General features: G+C 43.1%; 1 protein-coding gene across 1 annotated transcript in view; it reads right to left on the bottom strand.

Annotated features, from left to right (window-relative positions):
* Positions 1 to 21,082, bottom strand: part of lrpprc (leucine-rich pentatricopeptide repeat containing) — a 46,475-nt gene that overhangs the window by 12,648 nt on the left and 12,745 nt on the right. Inside the window, exons 16-28 of the mRNA XM_056435880.1 lie at positions 20,611 to 20,671; positions 20,123 to 20,229; positions 19,565 to 19,642; positions 19,276 to 19,347; positions 18,840 to 18,953; positions 18,583 to 18,713; positions 18,244 to 18,329; positions 13,724 to 13,931; positions 9,547 to 9,671; positions 6,561 to 6,667; positions 2,117 to 2,185; positions 1,913 to 2,003; positions 1,228 to 1,370 (exon numbers count right to left, since the gene is read on the bottom strand). Of these exons, the coding sequence (XP_056291855.1) occupies positions 1,228 to 1,370; positions 1,913 to 2,003; positions 2,117 to 2,185; positions 6,561 to 6,667; positions 9,547 to 9,671; positions 13,724 to 13,931; positions 18,244 to 18,329; positions 18,583 to 18,713; positions 18,840 to 18,953; positions 19,276 to 19,347; positions 19,565 to 19,642; positions 20,123 to 20,229; positions 20,611 to 20,671 (1,392 nt within the window). The remainder of the gene's footprint in view (positions 1 to 1,227; positions 1,371 to 1,912; positions 2,004 to 2,116; positions 2,186 to 6,560; positions 6,668 to 9,546; positions 9,672 to 13,723; positions 13,932 to 18,243; positions 18,330 to 18,582; positions 18,714 to 18,839; positions 18,954 to 19,275; positions 19,348 to 19,564; positions 19,643 to 20,122; positions 20,230 to 20,610; positions 20,672 to 21,082) is intronic.

Genomic DNA, 21,082 nt, shown 5'->3' with positions numbered 1-21,082 from the left:
ATTGTTAAAAAAAAAACACATTCACATCTTGGCCCCCTGTCTCTTTTTGGGCAGAATTCATTCGAGGCCACATGCTCATATTTAACTGAGAATCCAGTGGCAGACATATGGTGGCATTTAGCCGCTGTTGAAATTAGTCTGGCATTACAGATTTAAAAACAGATCAGGCTGTAAATCCGTTCACCGGCCAGCCGGTCTGATTGACCACACTTCAGATCACAGCCTCAATCCTGTTTCCTCTGCATGTAATGAACAGAGGCTTAAAGAGGAGCGGGGTGAGGAGGGGGTCTGGAGCGAGCAGTTGATGAAGAGTCTTTTTGGAGGTTAGTTCCTATGATCAGAGGTTGTGGTCAGCTTGCTCTTTGGTATGCCCGATGCATCTAATTGGGAACGAGACCTTTGGATTTCAAATGGTGGAGAGCAGCTTCAGTTAATATTATATGCAGTTCCAATGAAGCTCCACTCCATATCAATATCGGACAATGTAGTTTATACTAGAGCTACATTAACAGAATACCACATTTAGAGTTAGATTACTTCAGCTTGTTAAGAACGTTTCAGTTATTGATGACTCGTTTTATTTCTTAGTTATCATATATCCACTTCTTGTCTCCTTATGTTGTTTATTTTGAGGTTCATATGTGATTTGGCTGCAGTGCAACTCTATTGGACTTTTTCAGAAAAGAGCTTTAGTATCGATTAAGTCTATTTATCAAAGATCATTCTAATATCAAGGTAGGGCTGCAAGTTACAGTCAAAGTCTATTCAAAGTCATAAAATGACCGTCACAAATTGCCACTGTGACATCTACAAATTGCTTTTCATACAATAAAAGCTTCAAAACAAAAAGAGATATTTTATTTTCTAATCTTTCCAATTGAGAAGCTGGAAACAGAAAATATTTGACATTTTTGCTTGAGAAATAATAATATTAAAGTGACTATGTAAGGATATAATAAATAACCACGGGTACCTCCAGCCTATTTCAGTCAAGATATAAGATAAGAAATGTACAAACGGCCAACAATGTGATTTGTGTCCAACCATCAGCGCTGCATGCTTGTGTTGCGTTTGACCTCAGGCACTTTCAGAGTCCTACAGAGCTCTCGTAAACCGCTTTCAGTTTTTTCTGCTTTGCTTCCCTCCCCACCTTAGGAATCTCCTGGCTATTCTTCTTCTGAATAACACATCTGTTGGATGGGATATATTATAAAGCTTTGGTTTTACCTCAGGCACCTCAAAGGGCACCACCTGCCCGTTATTCTTCAAGATGTCTGCCAGCATAACCAGGGTCCTCTCCCTTGGAATGACGTTCTCCTCCTGCATCTTTGTCCATACCGCTTCTGCCTTCTCCCAGTTATTCGACTCCTCTGGAAGCAAGAAACAAAAGTGGCAGGAATTAATGAAAAGGTGTGTTATCATGTAATTTGTTATGAACGCCATGACACGTGGACCCATGTGGTGGTATAGTCCGTCCATGTTGCTTATAGCTCATCACTCAGCCTGCACCAGGGACTGATTTCAGACAATGCGCTCCATGCTGAGGACAATCAAAGCACTAATCTTATCAACTGACTGACCCTCAACTATGCTGTAATTTAGGAAACACACTGACAAGGTGTGTGTGTGCGTGTGTGTGAATGTGTGTGTGTGTGTGTTTGTGCACAGGGAAGTCAGAGTAATGGATTGACAATCAGTGTTAACACTCCAATCACAACTGTTACTGCTCTTCACTGCAGCAATCACACCATGTCTTGTGCTCTTACGTCTTACTGATCCTATTTGACACACACATGCACAGAGAGGGAGGGAGAGGAGGATACGGCAGCAGAGGATATTGTGGGTAAGTGGGAGATTGCAAACAGAAGAATAAAAGAACATACAAACAGACTAAAGAGAGAAAGAGACTTACTGCAGAGCCGAAGGACGTAATGGTACATCTCATCTCTGTCGCACTCAAACAGCTTGGCTGTCATCTCCACCATCTGCTCCAAGGACTCCATCTATACACACAAACACAATATATTGAATTTAAAACCGGAATTGTTGTAAACTTCAGTGCATGCGTGTGTGTGTGTGTGTGCGTGTGTGTGTGTGTGTGTGTGGGGAGGCTTACATTGTTGGAATGAATGCATTTCTCGGCATACCAGTGCAGGCGTCCAGGCCGTGACCTTAACCCAGGGGTCTACACAAAGGAAAAAGAACAGGTAAGAATTTCCATGGAAAGAATCCAGAGTGGATGAATGGCAGTATCAAAAACGGCCACTGTGTGTGACCTGTGTGGGTCTCTAGGCCCGATAGCAGTCACCGTGTTCCCAGATCTCAAGCAATTAACTGGCTATTATTAAGAATAGAAATGACAGCCAAATCCATTTATTGTAATTTTTTAACGGTCCAAGTTGTTTGTTAAACCCAGTTTGGAGCATTTTAAAGCATTACAACTAAATCACAATACAATCAAAATGAATGGAATCGATGAAGGAACTAGAATGGTCACTCGGTAGAGCGCATACCTTCGCATATCACAAGATTGGGCATTGAATTATGAACATTTTGGCATTAGTTGCATGCCAATTGGATAGAAATTGACCGTGCTATGGTAAAAAGAAGATTTTGACCTATCCACGACCTTGACCTTGACCTTTGACCCGATTGATCCCAAAATCTAATCAAATGGTCCCCGGATAATAACCAATCATCCCACCAAATTTCATGCGATTCGGTTTAAAACTTTTTTTGTGATGCGAATAACATGCATACAAATAAATAAATAAATAAATACACGGCGATCAAAACATAACCTTCCGCATTTTCAATGCGAAGGTAATAAGCTGAGTAACCATTAATGCATCATCCAGAGAGTAAACGCCTATTGATCCAAATAAACCAATGCAGCCTAAAAAGGATTTTAAATATTGCCATTAGTTGATGTACACAAATAATATAGAAACAATCGATCTGAGTGTAAGCAATGAACTGTGCCACTTAAGGCAGAAGACTAATGTATTTTGAGAACATCTTTAACTGTAAAAAGAAACATGAAGTGCATGTGTGTGTGTCCTTAAGTGGACTTGCAGCAGATAGTACATAAACACTGCATCAACACACAGAAAACACATTATACTCAAATGTGTTGAGGTGAGTCATACATACATGCATTTGAGCTGCAATTGAAGATTATTTTCATTTAGTCTGTAGGATATTTTTATGCTGAATAATGAATCCTTTAGCTTATAAAATGTCAGACCATAGTGAAAACATTCTATTATCTTCTTGACTTAAACAAATTACTTATTATTTGCACCTCCCTCTTGTCAAGGCTTCGGAGCCACGTCATGACAACAATTATCTTCTTCTTTTTTTAAAGCAGCCTATACATATATTTTATAGGCTCAAAGGAGCAACTATTTGGCATTTTTGACAGATTATCAAAAGGTATTGCCAATTAATCTTCTATAAAGACACTGATCCATTAATGGACCAATCATCAAAAACTGACATATCTTAAGACGACTGGAAGAACTGGAAGAAAAAAGGAAATATTAAAAAATGTGACAGTGGATAGAACAACATAGACATCAGGACTGCATGAATGACGGGAATATTGTGGTGTTCAAATATCTTGCCAATCAAAGTTTGAGTGGATTTTTGCTCGCTAAATAATAATGTGGATGCAAAATTACACATGAAAAAATTCAATATAGAAGATAAGAAAAGTTAAAATATACTAAAAGTACCAATAGTCCTGAATAGTGTTGGACTTCTGTGAGATTGTAGAACATGCAAGACAACAATGATATGCAGATAGACCGTGTGAGGAATGTCAAATGAGGGCCGACAGAGAATGATCTGCCGGCTCATGGAGCTGAGATTTAGCCTGATGTGTGGAGTGACTAGATGATTATTATCGTGGAATAACAGTGATCAGGATTGCATCTGTCTCATGGGGCTTTGATACAATCTGAATAAGACCAGGATTGAGAAATCTTGCTCTTCCTCTCTAATCTAAAAAAAAAGACAGGAAATTAATCTGAACGTGGATCAACAGCGCTCAATCCCCGCTGGCCTCTTTGATGGGAGCCCATCATTCTGTGAGAGGGTGGGGAGAGTCAAGAAAAGACGGGCGTCATCCTTTCCTCTCTCAATCCTCTCTTCCTCCAAAGCTCCCCTGCTCCTACTCAGTCTCTCTCTCTCCCGCCCTGCATCCCTCCATCCTGCAAAGGCATTATGTTCTTACCCAACCAGCCAAAAGGGACAAATTAAAATGTGTTGCACTCACTCTCTCTGTGTCTAATCTTTTTAGAGATTAAGGCCCACAGTGCGAGTGCTCCATCTTTTTGCCTCTGATTCCCTGTTACTTGGTAAATCTTGCGGGCTCAAAGCAGCCTTCTGCACAACTACTTGCAAACAAACACACACACACACACACACACACATAAATATGTTTGGGATTTTGAATCCATCAGGACAAAATCTCCCTAATCTGGACAGAAAACAAAATCCTCAGAAATAAGAAGGCATAAAGATAACAACCAACAGCACAGAGAGAAACAATGGAAAATCATGTTGGATTATCGGGACAATCCTCACAAACACACACAGCACAGCAGTTTGTTAAAGTCCATCACTGTGCCTCTTTAAAAGTATTGTGTGACCTTTAGATGCTTCCTTAGTTACATGCACACAAAAAGAATAGATAGCCACCCTCGTGCCACCTCCACTTAACAAACCCTCTCCATCTCAATTCCTAATGTTGTAATTCCACTAATCACCTGGCCACTTAGACCACACACACACGGCCTAAACCCTCTCCTTAACACAAACACACATAATGGCTCACCACTACCTAACCTTGACCATCACGCACATGCGCGGGCCGCAGTAATAGGCCGGGCCACCTGACAATCCTCTACCTAACCGTGACCATTTAGCACAAAATTGGCCACCTTTCTCGATCATTACATTTAATTAGCTGTGATTAATCAGCTGCCAATTAAACCAAACACAGCCCTAAGAGACACCACTCTGGACGTCTACTTGACACTGAGGGGGGGGGGAGGTATTTGTGTATTTCAGTGTCTGTGTATGCATATTTTAGTGATAGATACAATTCTATGGCATTATCTCAGTCATACTTTATAATGAGTAGAATGAGTGACAGCTCAGACTTTGTTCCAAACAGCGAAGAAGTGAGATTTGTGCCCGATTGTACTCAAAAGAGAGGAAACCGCTCAACGGACAACTCTGAGCTAACTTATAGCATTAGTTTGATTATACTTTAAAGCTGCATAAATCAATAGTATTACATTGACGAATGAAATGTGTAATGCAAAGGGTGAATTATCACATATTTCAGCTTTTGGTTTTCCGGCCCCCAACTTTATAATTATGGCTCACTCTTCAATCTCATTTCCAGCCGCAGGTTTTGACTCTAAAGACAATTAATAATAAAAAAGTAAATGTTAACTTTGTCACATTGTGACATTTCACACACGAAGCACAGCTACAGGAAGCCATCACAGCCAAAAGAGCCTTATAATGAAATGTGTTTTCTGTTGAGCGTAAAATGAGACAACAGTGTGTGCATGACCAAATAAAAGCCAACAGATGGGGTCGATGCAGCCGAGCTTTTGTCTCCAACACACATCTCTCATTGACATCATGGACATCTGTGGTCCATTTACAAGGCATCTCCAATCACACACATCACCGGCATGTAGCCGACTCTATGTTATAAGTAGGATAACGGCAATACAATCTAGCAGAGGGGGCATGAGAGCCACAAGAAAAACATGTCAATAATATTTCAGAGGGTTTGAAAATCCTCAAGAGGGATAAATCCCTCTTTTAGAGCACAGCAGAACACGAGAGAAAGCAGAGTCAGAGTCGGAGGGGGTCAAGGTATTTTTTTGTTCTCATCCTGATCAGACAACATAATGGCCTTGTTTCCCTTTCATCCGATGTCAGGCTCATCCTTCTATTCGTTTATTCATCAATCTCTCTGTCCCGCTATCCAGTCCCCGATCGCCTGGCTCGTTTTATCCATGTGAAAATCGCTTCTTATCTGCCCATTTGCCCCTCTCTTCTCCTCCCACTAATCTACAAGGCTTATAGCGGGAAGATATAAATATTCATAGCTACAATAACAATAAAGGGCATGTCTTTTACATAATGCTTGTCTACTGCGGCTCACGACAATCTTGCTGATGTTATTCTGTTTTTATTCAAGTTAGCTTCTCAAAGATTGAGAATTTAATTTCTATAATATATTTTAGATCTATTTTTGTGCGAGTTTACATACTTGTGAAATCAGGCACTCTTATTGTTCATTACCTTGGAAATCATTATTTCTCCTAACATCATTCAGACTAGTCTTGATATCCCAAAGAAACACGATAAATCAAGTTTGTTATTATTGGAAACATTTCAATTTGATTACAATACTATCGGACAACCAACTACATGGTGGAATAAAATAGTTTGTTCATTCAATTAACTGTTAACTCCAGGAACAAACAGGATCAGAAAGTGTGTGTGTGTGTGTTTGTTTGTTTGTTTACCTCAACGATTTTACGAGCTTCGCGGTAGCGGCCCGTCTGCAGGAAAGCGAAGAACAGATCATACAACATGGTCATCTCTCCTCGCTCCTGACTCACAAAGTCCATGGCTGAAAAGGACAGAGAAGACAGACGGAGGGGGGCGGGGGGGCAGAGCAGAGAAAGGTCGAGAATAAAATGGCCTGCAAGTTGAACACACACACACACACACACACACACTCACATATACACAGATACACCATCTTTGCCTCCCTATTCCATTATTTGGCACAATGTCTCAGGCACAAAGCAGCCATATCAAGTCTGCTCACACAAACACACAGGTCCCGAATGAAAGCCTAAGCTCTCATGGTAAACTTCCTAAAGCGCTCTGCTCAGCGCTACATGCTATCTCTGTCCAGCAGCATCATGACAGGTAACACACACACAACCACACACACACTGTTATCCAAATGGACCTGCATATTCAGAGGAGTGGGAGTAGAGAGGCTAATCCCTCAGCCTTCACTTGCTGTCATCTGAAGTAAATAGAAATAACTTTACTCATCAATGACTGAATATATGGCCCAAGTCTAATGTAGACGAGTTTCAGACCAGTAGGACTACATCCAATTTGAGGCTTTTGTGGAAGACAGACACACATTTGCGCGCCGATAGCACTTTTCCTCCTCAACATCCGGACCCAGACGTCGATAGAGAATTGAGAATTAGAATATTTTTGATGGAGCGCTTCTATTTTATCCGGTGCAGTTTTTCCAGCCTTCACCGCACTCGATCAGCGGTCCAGGAAAAACACTGACCAATTACATGCGTTGTAAATCACATCACGTGACACTACTCAGCCAATCGAGTTTGTGTATTCCGATGAGCGTCACGGCTTCAGTGAGATATAAAAAGACTGGAGAGACCGAAGGAGAAGCCGAACAGTCAAAATGATACGCGAATCAAAGCAGGTATTTCACATGTCGTCCTCCAAGAAGAGAAATGTTGACGGGGAAACCAGATCCATTAACCAAGAATGTACTCTTATAGGTTAATTCTTTCAATGGACGGTTTAAAACCAGTACGTGTCATATTTTTCGAGACCGTGACGATCATTAAAAGTGCCGATGTGAAGCTCCACTAGGAGACGAATCATAAATCTTTGAGCAAGCATACTCACTCAAATCCAGAATTAAGGCACACAGAAGAAACCGAAGAGCCTTTGTCGAAGACATTCATTCACTGCCCAACAATGACGTAAACAAAGAGGAGAATAGAGCTTGAGCAAGTGGTTTAATAACCACAGATAAAGTACCCTCACACAAATCTCTGAATATAATGTGATTTCGTGGCGTCACACCTGAATGAACTGAAAATAAAGCTGCAGCGCAAAGACAATTAAGTTTAAGTCATTTTTCTAAAATTAAGTACTTTATTTTAAGATAAACATTTTTTAAAAGCTTTCTGTAATTTGTTTTACTTTTTTTAAATTTTATCCAGCCCTTATTGCAATTGAAATGAGAGAACATATATTTATTAATTCAGTTCAACTTGAAAACTGGCAATATAAATAATATACACTAATACATAGTGTTGAGATATTATTCAAGTCTTCATTTGGTTTGACAGTCAGTTGTTGACGACATACAGGCGTAAAACAACTGCTGGGCTACTTTAATAATTTTAGGACTAAATCATTATGCAAGTTAGACATTGGTGTGATGTTCTGGACCTTTGCACGAGGAAATTCTCTTTAACTGGACCTCGTTGAACATTAATTAAATACCTGACAGAAGACAGAAATCTCCAGGTTAAATGCATGCATTGTACGATGAATACTTTTGTGTTTCAGAGTAGTTGAGCGGTTGCTATGGTTGCCAAAACCTCACAAAAAGACTTCATTTTATTTTTCTGTTGATGCTTGAACCCAAAGCAAGGTCAGACATGACGAGGCATCATGTCTTTAGAGTGCTGAAGGCCACTCCTCTTCTGTAGGTATGCATGTTTCAGTACATTTCTGCAATTATTTCTGATGGTCTCTCTTAACAGGCACTTAACATGCACTCACAATGCCTTTGGGTCGCGTGTGCCTCGAGGGTCATGTCAAAAGTCTCACGGTTTATGTCAAAAGTCTCCTGCATTTTATGAGGAAGTGGAAGACAGAATCATTTGTTATTTCAAGATGCAGTTGTGGCGAGTTGGCACTGGCTTACTTGCATCTGTCAGAAAATCATTGCAGAAGTAATTTAGTTTTCGAGGGTGCAGCGCCTGAATAAGGGCCCGTCACCTCTCGGGTGGGGAGGGGGGTCAGAGACGAGGGAGGAAGGAGTGGGTGAACAAGGAGGAAAGAAGGTGGAGAGGTGCTCCACTGCATGGCTTCAACCTGTACGCACTCCAGAGCCACTTGCCCCTGCCGCACATTGAACTTGACCTTTATGCCACGTTGGCGTCAACCTACACGGCGTTTAAAAGGTGATGGTTGGACGTGCTTCACCGCGGCCCCAGGCCTGAACCCTTCTCCCTCTCCGGTCCTCTTACACTCTTGTAATTGCTGGCGCTTGTTGCGTGCGCTTCTAATGCAAACACTTTGGATTAGCTCTGCCTGACACAAAGAAACGAAGAGTTGAAAAGTTAAAGTCCACCCGGAGAAGTTTGAAAAATATATGTCCGCGAGAAGCAGTGACGGTGTCAACTGCAAATATAATTTTAACGGAGGTCATTTTGACATAATAATCCTTAAACCAAAAATGTGTGCATTTATAAAAATCATGATTCTGGCATCCTGGTGGCCTCTGACCATGAACCAAATCCAACCAGGGACCTTTGTTGCATGTCATGCACATTAGAAACATAAATACATTTCAGAAAACCAGCACTGTTAATAATTGACTTTTGTAACTTGCTTTTGTTTGGTAAACTATTAATAAGTTATTAATAAGCAAAAATTGTCAACAAACATTTGTATGATTTTAAATAATTTTGCTGGATGACTGTACAGATGTGTCACCTTTCTGCAGCAGGTCGGTGTCTCCTTTCTCCACCAGAGCAACAATGATGTCGTGGATGCGAGGCAGGTGGTTGTAGAGCTTCTGACACTGCAGTGCTACATCTAGAGCACCGGACAGGTCCTTACTGCGGGCACGGGGGACACACACACACACACACACACACACACACACACACACAGGGAGAGAGAGGGAGAGAGAGGGAGAAAGAGAGCGAGTTAGGTGTCAGGTCCTTCCAGTCAGTCGTGCACGGGATTGTGTCGGTAAAGAATAGAGTGTATCATGGGTTGTTAACCCAGTGACCTCCTATTCAAGCACGATGACCCTCCGCAACAATGAAGGCCTTTGAATTCATGACAGCGCAACTGTATGCGAAGGTGCCTTTTGGCCCCAATACATCATTCTCACACAATCAGGCACGCTCTCAAACACCTGTCGGCGAGAGGCTAATGTCTCTCTGGACAGGCTTTTAGAGGGGAAGCAATACAACAGACAAAAGGGCTCCACTGATCTTTAGCCTCTCTGCTCTGCTCCTCTTGCACCTTCCAACTTCTCACTCTTCTCCTCTTGTGTCCTCTCCAAACCTCTTTAACCTCGTCTCATGTCCCTTACCTCCTGGTACTCTCCCTTCTTCATTCTCCCTTTCCCCTCACCATTTTCCTTTTGATTTTATGCTGTCAGCTCTCACTCCCCATCGGATGACCTCGCCCCCCAGCTGAGCAATTTAGCAACAACATTAGAGTCCCCCCCACCGTACCACCAGCTCAATCTATCCTCCCTCGCTTTGCCCGTCCCTCCCGACCGGACGAACAAACAAAAGAGTGCGTAGAGGGAGGATGAGTGCGCCTGATGGAGTGATAACAAGAAAAGTAGAGAGACAGAAATAACGAAAGGAAGCAAGAGAACGAGAAGCTGAGAGACAGGCGAGGGAGAGAGACCACTTCAATCCCCTCTATTGTGATAGCGCTGCCATCAATCTGTTGATTGGGTAATTACCATGTCAATCACACAGAGGTCAAAGCAGATAGGGCACTATGGGGGAGGTAGGGGGCAGAGTAAGTGAATGAGAAAATGACGGCCGGACAGAGCGTGAGAGAGATTGAGAGTGAACAGGTATAATTTCTGAAGTGTTTTCTCCTCGAATCAATTAGACAAGTGGATAAGGGAAATATGCCCAAAAAGACCAACTACCCGAGAAAAAAAACAGGAAATGGTATGACCTTGAGTTTGGCTTCTGTGAGGCAGTAGCAGAAGAGAGATGGAGGAAGGAGGAATGGAGTGATTGAGGTTGGAAGGTAAAGAGGTCCGCTAATTGAAATGAAGAGGGACAACATTATTCAGCAGCGCCAGTCAAGAGGCAATTCAACCGCACAACAGTCTGATTGAACAACACAGAAGAGAGAAAATGAGAGAAAGAGTGTGGAAGTAGAATGAGAGAGGAGGAGAGGGGTACACAATTAACAAAAAGATCAAGACAACAGTGCTGGAAAAAAAGTGCAGAAAGTTGGTAAATGACGTAATGTGGCTTATATGTCCAATTACCATGAATGTTGTGTTGCGCATGGCTCTTTTTTTTATTTTTAACATGTCTTCACGTTGCATCCAATGTTAGTTTCTTCCTGCCTATATGTCCACCTAATTATTTCCTTTATCACGCTCCTTCACACAAAGCAACTTATAATCCCTCCATCCTGATGAGACATTTTAAAATAAAATAATAATAAAAGAAACACACATCCCATCATTCTTAGCAACAACGTAAAAAAAAGGCCGGACGTTGCAATTAAACGCATCTGCCTTCCTCTCCTCTCCCCGCCCACCAATCCACCCCAAAAAAAGAGCTAAGGATGTCGAAAGATGGATAATTTCCCCTAGGTACAATTTAACTGTCACTTTGCGTTGCCGTTTACTGCGGCGCACAGTCCTGTTAATGCCCTCAACTTTGCATGTCAGACACTTTCCAGCCAATTAAGCCCTGAAAAAAAAACCGAGCACATTGCTCAGTGGAAACCTGAAGGATTAGACAGGGAAGCTCATTTCCCCTCATCTTATTCCCCCCGTCTCCCTATTTTTCTCCCTCTCTGTGCCCATCTTTTGTTCGGGGGAGATCGGCTGTCCTTGCGTGGGGGAGGACACGGTGTCTGTGTATCGAAACGCAAATGAGACCGCGATCCTGACACCACTAGCCCACATGCGTTTAAGGAATGGCACTTACGAATATTTACGTCAGTGCACACAGGTGGCTGCGCCCATGATGCAATTACCTAAAAAACCTACATTCCTGTGTGTGCGTGTCTCAAGGTCTCAAAGTTTCATAATTACAGCTCTTTATTGTGTTGGACGTATTCGCACTTCCTGTCACTTATCCCTTCAATAGGGAGCTGACAACCAGGGCTAGCGGAGTAGCAGGTTAGCCCATACGACACCGAGCGGACGAGCTTGAAGGCTAACGGGGCGGCACATATGATGGGCTGTCAAGGACTAATCTGCCAGAGAAGTGTTCATTAAGTCATTAGCATTGACGCAGCAATGAGACGGGCGTAGGCGGGAGTGACGCCTGCTTTGTCCTCTTTTATCGCTTCCCTCTGTCCCTCCTCCTCTCAACTGTGTTTGTCCCCTGACTGATGTAATGAAGACAATGGAAAGATGACGATGAAAAGAAAAGATAAAAGAGGAGAAGAGCGCAGGGAGATTGATTCAAAGTCAAGCGTTGTGGGACTCAAATCTGCCCCCGAGGCTTGGTTCAATCACTGCTGGAACTACACGTTAAATTCCCTTTACATTGCATACTTATTTAGAAAAGACCACGTTATAGAATGCGTTTTCAAGACTAAAAAGTATCAACGCCTCTATTATCATTGATGCCAATGAAAAAGGGAAAATGCAGTTGAATTGCTGACAGGAAGCTTCATTTATGAACTTGTTATCAACCATTTAAAGTCAGTGCCTGTAAGCGATGTAAGAACGAGCCACTCGGTCATTATCTCACTCCTGCAGGGAGGAATCTGTCCAATCACAGTTGGCAAAGAGAGAATGAATTAATTGTTAATTGTTTGAAGAAGCGACACTCTCCAAACAATATACCGTACGCTCTGGTTCCCTTGATTTGTTGACTATTTCCAAGCCTCGACAACCAGCCGGCTTAAATACCAGCAGTTAGCTTGTTCACTTGTGTTCAGTAGTGTGTGTTCACTGAGGTGTCATTTGGAGAAAGTACAACTGGCACTTGAATTTTGAACAGGGCTTGCATTAAGCTGTGTGCGCATGTGTGTGTGTTTGTGTGTGTATTTGTGTTTTGGCGGCTGTTGATGACCCAAGAGTAAATTAGCCTGCTAATCTCACAGAGGCAGTGATTAACGAGTGAACTTGGAAATACTGTTGCTGTCAGAGACCAGACTTACAGCAAAACAAACAGCGGCAGGAGAGAATGTGTGTGTGTGTGTGTGTGTGTGTATAAATGACCTTTTGAGCATGTGTATGCATGAGCTTCATGTGCAAAGGGTCTCTACCTCCACCGCAGCATGCACACTAGAGGTAAACAGTGTGTATGAAAGCACGCGTGTGGTGGAGGGCCCCTAACGGTGCACTGCGTGGCTGTGGTAAATCCAGCAATTAGTGCTCTGTACATAATTAACATGCTAATGAGTTGATCTACTTAAGAGCTGCTCCGACAAACAGAACACACACATCCTGAATAGAGTTGAGGGGTGGGGCAATACCGGTGACCCCATAGCCAGTGTTGGGTACCGTTCATTTGCATATTGGCATTATGGGAAGGAGCTTGATGGCCATCTCTTCCCCACCCCACACTTACACCTTGGAGTACAGCAGTGGGTGTTTCAGAAGATCAGGGGTGGGGGCTCATGGGAGAGGTTGCAGCTGGCAAATCCTCTAACAAACAAAATCTGTCTCTAACACCGCGCGCACACACACATAAATGAGCAATTTCCACATCCTCTCGCTGACCCAGAATGTAACCTCAGCTATGATCATAGGGAGGGATGAGTGACTCATTGAGACACACACACACACACACACACACACACACACACCTGGCAACTGGATTTGGCAGACACAGATCCAAAAACTAAAGTGTGCTGGTTGAGGATAGTAAGTGGAGAACTTACCGGAAACACAACATGTTTAATCTACAAGGACAAAGCATTTAGTTTGTTTTACCTGTCCAGGTAGGCAGTAATCAGGGGCGAGCAGAGGTTGGCGGTGGGCTTGGCCAGTCCGAGGGTGAACAGGGTGTCCTGCAGGCGTTGGATGGTGGCGATGCCGCCTTTGGTCACCACGGCGCTGAGCATGTGAAAGAACATGGTGGCGTGTGTGTCGTTCAACACCACGTCCTTCTCTTTCATCTCCTTCAGGATGTCCACGGCCTCTGTGATGGATGGAAAGAGAGATAAAGACAGACATGTAACAACTCCCCATGCACGATGCTTTGGTTCCACTTAAAAGATGGAAGTGATTTAGAGGTGAAGATGAAAGGACAAATACAACATTTTAAAAAGGCGAGGAGAAAGAGAGAATATGCAGCAAGACGAGGGAACAGAAAGCGAGAGATGGAGGGAGCTTGGCTGGGAGAATAGCAGGGTGTGTGAATATGATAAAAGACCCCTTTAGCTAATTCCATGTGGGGAAAACAAACTCATATTAAAACAGCATTTTGCGCCCAGCGGGGATGCAAATCCAACCCCGTATAATGCCAACTCTGCGCTAATTGCCGCTTACGGTTTTCTAAACGAGACTACAATTACCGGACCCCTACAATGGAGGCCAGCTTTTTGCCGTGGCCATGTGGAAAGCACTTGGGGGGCTAAATTATAGGTATGTGGCAACAAGGGCCCGCTGTGGCCCCAGTGAGACCTCGGTAAGCGGGCTGAGGGGTGGATCAGTTTGGTCAAGTCCAGCTGGTAATAGAGGGCTTTTTACCCGGCCACGCGCCCATCTGGCAAAGACTGGGGGCTAAATGGTGTGTGTGTGTGTATAGATGTGGTGTATCAGCATAAGGTAATTAAGATGTGTTTACTGTGTATTTAGACAGCTGCTAATGGACTGACAGCGATACAGCCGCTCTCTACCACAGACACTAATCTATACAGCATGACCAAGATGGAGAGATGCAAAGACATAGAATACATTTGAATAATGTGTATTAAGTCTTCCAGCTGCAATATGTTAACTTGGCTGAAAATTCACCCCCCCAAAAAAATCTGAAAATGTGGGTCTCACTAACACCGACATAGCTAGTATAAGAAAACCCCTCAAACAGAATTGTCACTCTACTGGGAACACACACATACACACACAGACAGACACACACACACACACTGAGGGACTAGCCACACTGGTGAGTGCTTTGGCATCCTAATTTCAGTCTCTCTCTCCATCTCTCTGTGCCAGTTGTTGTGGCGATGGGAACCAAAAGCCGGCACATATTTAAAGGGACAGGGGGGAATAGAGGGAGGACAGGTGGACCGGTTGTCAGTGGCATTGGAGGAGACACTGCTAAATAGAGGGGCGTTAAAAGGAGGACAATGGGCCTCATTCACTGATACGTGCGTAGAGCTGTTCTTACATTGCACACATAATAGGTGTAAAATGACCATTGGATTCATGACACGTGCGGACCGGCCAATTTTGTTCTTCCCATCTCATGTTAGTGAATCAGAATAATTATTGTGTCCAATATATGCAACAGAGATACTAAAGTCTACATGTTTCTATGAAAGGTGCATCATAGAGAAAGAGGTGAAGTTGTTGCATAAGAGAGAAGCGTAGCCCTTAAAGCAAAACACCTCGACCGAAGAAATTGAGACAAGTGTCTGAGTTGGAAGACGGCAAAGGCAAACTTTCTAGAATGACTGTGAATGTTGTGTCCACTGAAATACCGGTGGCTCAGGTAAAACAGAAATAGTTGTATATTAAAGTTATAAAAAGGATAACTGACCGGAAGAAAATGAGGGAAACAGGTGGAGGAGGAGCGCCTGATCTGTAAGCCCAAGATGACTCCACAATTATTTGACAAACATCAATAATGTGGAAAAGTCCAAGACAGCGATGGCCTTCACCCCGAGGTCATTTATGTCATAATTCTATTAGAGCTGTACCGAAGATTCATTCAACGTGGACATAAAAATTCTAAAAATCTCAATGTCAATGCTGCACAGATGTGTTAAGGCATTGAAAGGGATGGGATTTAAATAAATTTATAGAGTCATTGTTTCGTAACTTCCCAGCAATGTACTGGACTAGTTAGCAATTATAAAGCAAAGACCCCATTTGACTCTGCCACCGTCTGCTCTGCTCGTGGTCAGACTGAGACAATGGGCTCCCGGGCACAGACATGCAAAAGGGACAACCACCACCTCGACTACTCCACAGACAGTCGATTGGCTTCTTTTTGTTGGCGTTATTTGTCTCTTTGTAGCCACACAAAACGCTCTGCGTCTGTCTATTTCTGGTAATTTGGTGTCCCTTTGTAGTCTTTATGCATCTCTTGGTGATGTTCCTTTGGTTCCTTAGTTAAAACCTCTTTGCGGGGTGCCAAAATATTCTCTATGCAGGGAAAACAAAAGCCTGTTGCTGGAGTCAGAAGAGTGTGTGACTGGAAAACAGAATGAAGTCGTGCCTGTCACCAAAGCTCTTATTCAGGTGCCATAACAGACCGTTTGCGTTATAATTGAGGCCCACTTATATATCAGCCAATATAGTACACTGAGATGAGAGACTAAGAAACTAAAGTGGATAACAAAAGTATCTCTAACAACTCAAACAAAAGCACAGGCAACTTTTAAAAATACTAAAATGCAATATAAATCAATCAGATCAGAATTAACTGACCTGCCGTGAAACCTGTAATTAGTATCACTTCATATGAAACTTATTCTCACTCTGTCTCTCCATGTCTCCCTCCCTCCCTCCATCACTCTCCAACAGACACGCTAATCACTGAGACCAATGGCTCGGAGATGATCTGCCCAAATGGAGCTACACTCGCCAGCATCCCCCCCATCCTACATCCAAAGCCCCATCTCTCACTTTATCCATCCGTTTAGCCAGTATGCATATCCATCAGCTCAGCCAAGCATCCTGGCCAGCAAAGCGAGCCAGACCCCCCACACACACACACATCAAGAGACGGGGAGGCAGACAGGCCAGGTAAACAAACATCACACAGCCCAATGGTTCATCTAATGTTGCATGGCTTGACTGCTGGTGACACACACCACTAAAAAGGAGTCCAGGACCACCTAAAGCCAGTGCAAGTTGTGTTTACCAAAGTTGGAGGATGGACAGATGGAGGCAGAGGGGCAAGGGCAGGTCAAAGAGACAATTATTGATTGAGGAGAGGTGTATTTCAAAAATGGAGGAAGAGAAGCAAAGGTATGATGAGTTGAAGGGGGTGTTCAGGGCCATTTTGATACGTATGACAGGTTCAGTAGGTCTCAGGTTCAACAGGATGCACTCATCTGGTATGGGATACGCAAAAGTAGTAAGTTGGAAAATATTTAAAAGCTAAAGCTAGTTGAAACTAGAACCACCGCCTAGCTCATCTATACCTCCACCAACAAGTCCGGTTGAGATGAAAGTTCAATATATTTTGGTAAATTATTGGAGAACAGTGTTGCTTTTGTTTCTTCAAGGAAGGCGACATAAGGATACAGTCAAAAAGACAAAGCGAGGTAAAAATATAAGTTGCCTGGCGAGGTGGGATGGAAGGCTTTGCACCAAGGGCAAAAACAACAAAGCCATTAGAGCTTAGTGGGTGAGAACTAAAGCAAGATGCCAGGAGACATGATCTTCAGCTGGGCCTGGTGTGTGCTAGAAGCCAGGCGGACCAGCGTCTGGGTGGGGACAGGCGAACATCAAGGTTAGCCATGTGTACTAATGTGGCTGACAAGCGTCCCCTCCATATGCACACTCTGGCTAATGGCAAATGCATTAGCGCTGCCTATACACACCGCGACACACACACACCAACAGCCGTGCTCACAAATGCCTTTTGCTTGAATTCACATGCAAATGTAGACGTACGTGTGTGTGTGTGTGTGTGTGTGTGTGTGAGATGCTCAAGCACTTCGACGGACATGATCTGCCATTAGCATTAAGGCGGATTTCAATAATTCTGGAAAAACACAGTCCTGTAATTTCCCCCTCTCATTTCTCACTGATGTGGATGTTTGTGTGGGGGTGGGGATTAGAGACAGAGTGGGGGGGAGGGGGTCAGATAGAGAGACAGCGATGAAGACGGAGAGAGGGGCGGGGAGGAGAGACGAGGACAGACAAGGGAAACATTTTGCCTGTCATTGTGTGAAAAAAAGCAAGCGGCCAAACTGATGGTAATTGGGTCTTCAATGGGCTGAAGGAAACCCACCGTAGCATTCTGAAAATGACCGGCTAATGTGGTTTGAGGGAGGGAGAGAGACGGGTTGCGACAGAGTTGGTCACACACAAACACACTTTTCAGGGTCCAAGCATGATCTACTTTGATGACAGTAGAGTCGACAAAAACTAGTGAAGTGCTGGTGGGATTAGCCAATTAACCAATAAATCCATCAACACAAAAAGGGAAGAACTTTTTGGTAATCAATCCATTGTTTTGAATCCTTCAAGAAAACTATTTGGAGGCTGTATGACTAATTGAAACTCAAACTATAACTACATGTATTTGCAGCCCCAGCAGAACTTACCCTCCACTCTGCCATTCTTCGAGAGGGCCTTGACCAGTGCAATGTATTTGGTGGGATCCAGCACAACCGACGAGTCCTTACGGCTCCTAAAGAAAGAGACGAAGAGGAGGAGAGACTAGATTCATGTATTCCACCTCATCTTTTGTACACTCTCCTGTTGGACTTCAGTCTGATGAGGTGGTGAGAAGAGAAACGAGGAAGGGAAGTGTCTCCTCTTTTTCAGCAAGTCAACAGAGCGGCTGGACGCTGCATTAATGTCTCCTCTAAGACCACTCAAGTTAAAACTTTAATGGCTCACTACTGGTCGCAGCGCTACCACGTGTGTGTTGCTTCACTCACATTTCCCTCTTCAGGTTGAGCGCCTCCTCTACGTTGTCGAAGCGGCAGCACAGGTTGATGAGGGGGGCGTAGCCGCCGACTGTCATCTCCTCCTCGTGCTCCTGCTTCAGCTCAAGGGCGCGCTGCAGGTTCTGATCAGACAACACAAATGTCAGGGGGGGAAAACGGCAGCTCTGTGGACTAAACTCAGAGGCAGAGCAACTAATTTCAAGTAGGAAAATAGGTTTGTGAGAACGAGGCCTCCTAACAAATCCTACCTCTTCAGCACAGAGCGTCTGGATGGCTTGCCTGAGAATATTGCTTAAAGGCATGTCCTGTGCTTTCAGTTCGGCCAGTTTCTTCTCAAGTAACATTATCTTACCCTCAATTCCCTGATGGCGACAGAGAGGCGTTAAACACATGCACATGACCAAAACATACATACTGGACCTCATTGGGGTACATGGACTTGCACTAATAGACACAGAGTTCTGCTATAGGTTTATACTACCCACATTAAATATATACTCTTGGAGAATTAAACACATTATTAGGAAATCATGAGGCAAACTGAATAGCTCTATTCATTCCTCTTTTCCTAATTAAACTCAAATGTGAAGCAAAGTTCAAGCAGTACAAATGTAGGATAAACATACTTTTTTATTTATTATTATGTTGCATTTCTCACACCAATTTCCACGATGTCCTACTTACAACGGGACGGATGAAAGATGACATTGGGCCATTGGACACTCGGTCTTTGGGGTCCACTAAAGCAGCCACATCCTGAAACACACACACACACATGCGCACTCAGTTACCATTTGACACCTACATCAGGGCAACTGTAGAGAAATACATAATACAGAATAGGTATAACAGATACATTATCATATTGGGCCTTTGGCTGTTGAGTTTGTCATCTCTACTGAGTGGCTCAACATTCTCAAAGTTCTCTGATAAAAGTCAGTAATGCTGCATGTTGTGATCTCAGATCATGTACCTTGATGAGCTCTGGCATGTGGTAGGAATCCAGAAGGTTCCTGATGCCTCTGTAGATGTTTCCCGAAATGGTTATGTTCTGAGCAGAAACAAGCGAGAGAAAAATCGGCATCATCCAACCATTGATCCGCTCACACAAACATGCAACAGGAGATGAACCAGTTACATTTGTTGAGTTTGTTTACAGTTTCGACAATTTAATGCTTTTGTTTAAAAGCTGTCACAAACCTGGTGTTGGACTTTTGGGATTTTTACAACGTGACCTTTGAGTGGAAACATTGGAAACTCCAAACAGCCAGTTAAAACGTGACCTTTAGCCAAAAGTGTAAAGTATGATTTAATCTGCCACAACATGTGTGGTTGTCTCAACTCATGTTTCTTCTAGTTAGTGTGTGTGTGTATGTATATCATGAATAATCAGAGTCTGATTACACACTGCAAATGATCTCAGATCAGAGTGAGTAAGCTCTGTTAAAGCAGGACAGTTGTGAATTAACTGAATATATAACTGTATAAATGCCTGTTTGTCGTCAGTAACCTGACATCAGTGTGTGAGTACCTGAGCCTGCAGTTGATTGAAGTATTTCCTCAGTTTGTCTTCTTGTGCATGCACCTCTCCCTCTGACATACTGTCGATCAAATTGTACAGGAAGAAAGGTACCACTTCTAAAGGAGATGGAAACACACACACACAGTGAGCAGTTTTCCTGGGAATACATTTCATTTGCCACCGTGTCAGTCGCTTCATCCATTTATACTATTTTTCTGTGACCTCTGCAGTGTGTGTGTTTCTCTTCTGCTGACAGAGGCTGCTTTTGGGCCGCAGTGTGAGTGAATATGCGATGGCTGGCAGTGACCTCACACACACACACACACACACACACACACACACACACACACACACACACACACACACACACACACACACACACACACACACACACACACACACACACACACACACACACACACACACACACACACACACACACACACACACACACACACACACACACACACACACACACACACACACACTTTCCTTACCAGACGTAGTCTTGGACATTTCTGTGGAGAAGCGCCCGTTTTTGTTCAAAAGATCAGTAATCTGGAAGAATAAAAATATAAATTTGACTTTCAAGTGGAAAAGTAGAGTATGAGTAAGAACAAGGGGTTGGAACAGAAAGGGTTTTGGATTGGATTCAATCTATTGTCATTGCACAGAGTACAGGTACACAGGCAACAAAATGTATTCTCTGCATTTAACCCATGGGGGTTCAAATGTGAGATTGACAATCTAATCTTAAACATTTCCCTTTTTAATATCCTTTATATATATATATATATATTAAGGCTAAAACACAACATTAGTAATATTTCATAGAATCTTTATGTGTGAATTTATTGTGTTTTTATGTTTCAAACTATCTTGCCTAACACTGAACCGTAAGGGTAAATAAAGTATTTTTAATTGAACTGAATAGCCAACCTAAACATTATTGATAGATTTGGAGGCAGC

The sequence above is a fragment of the Pseudoliparis swirei genome, chromosome 17 (genome assembly GCF_029220125.1).
Source record: "Pseudoliparis swirei isolate HS2019 ecotype Mariana Trench chromosome 17, NWPU_hadal_v1, whole genome shotgun sequence".
Lineage (NCBI taxonomy): Eukaryota > Metazoa > Chordata > Actinopteri > Perciformes > Liparidae > Pseudoliparis > Pseudoliparis swirei.
This window is presented reverse-complemented; position numbering and strand designations above follow the sequence as displayed.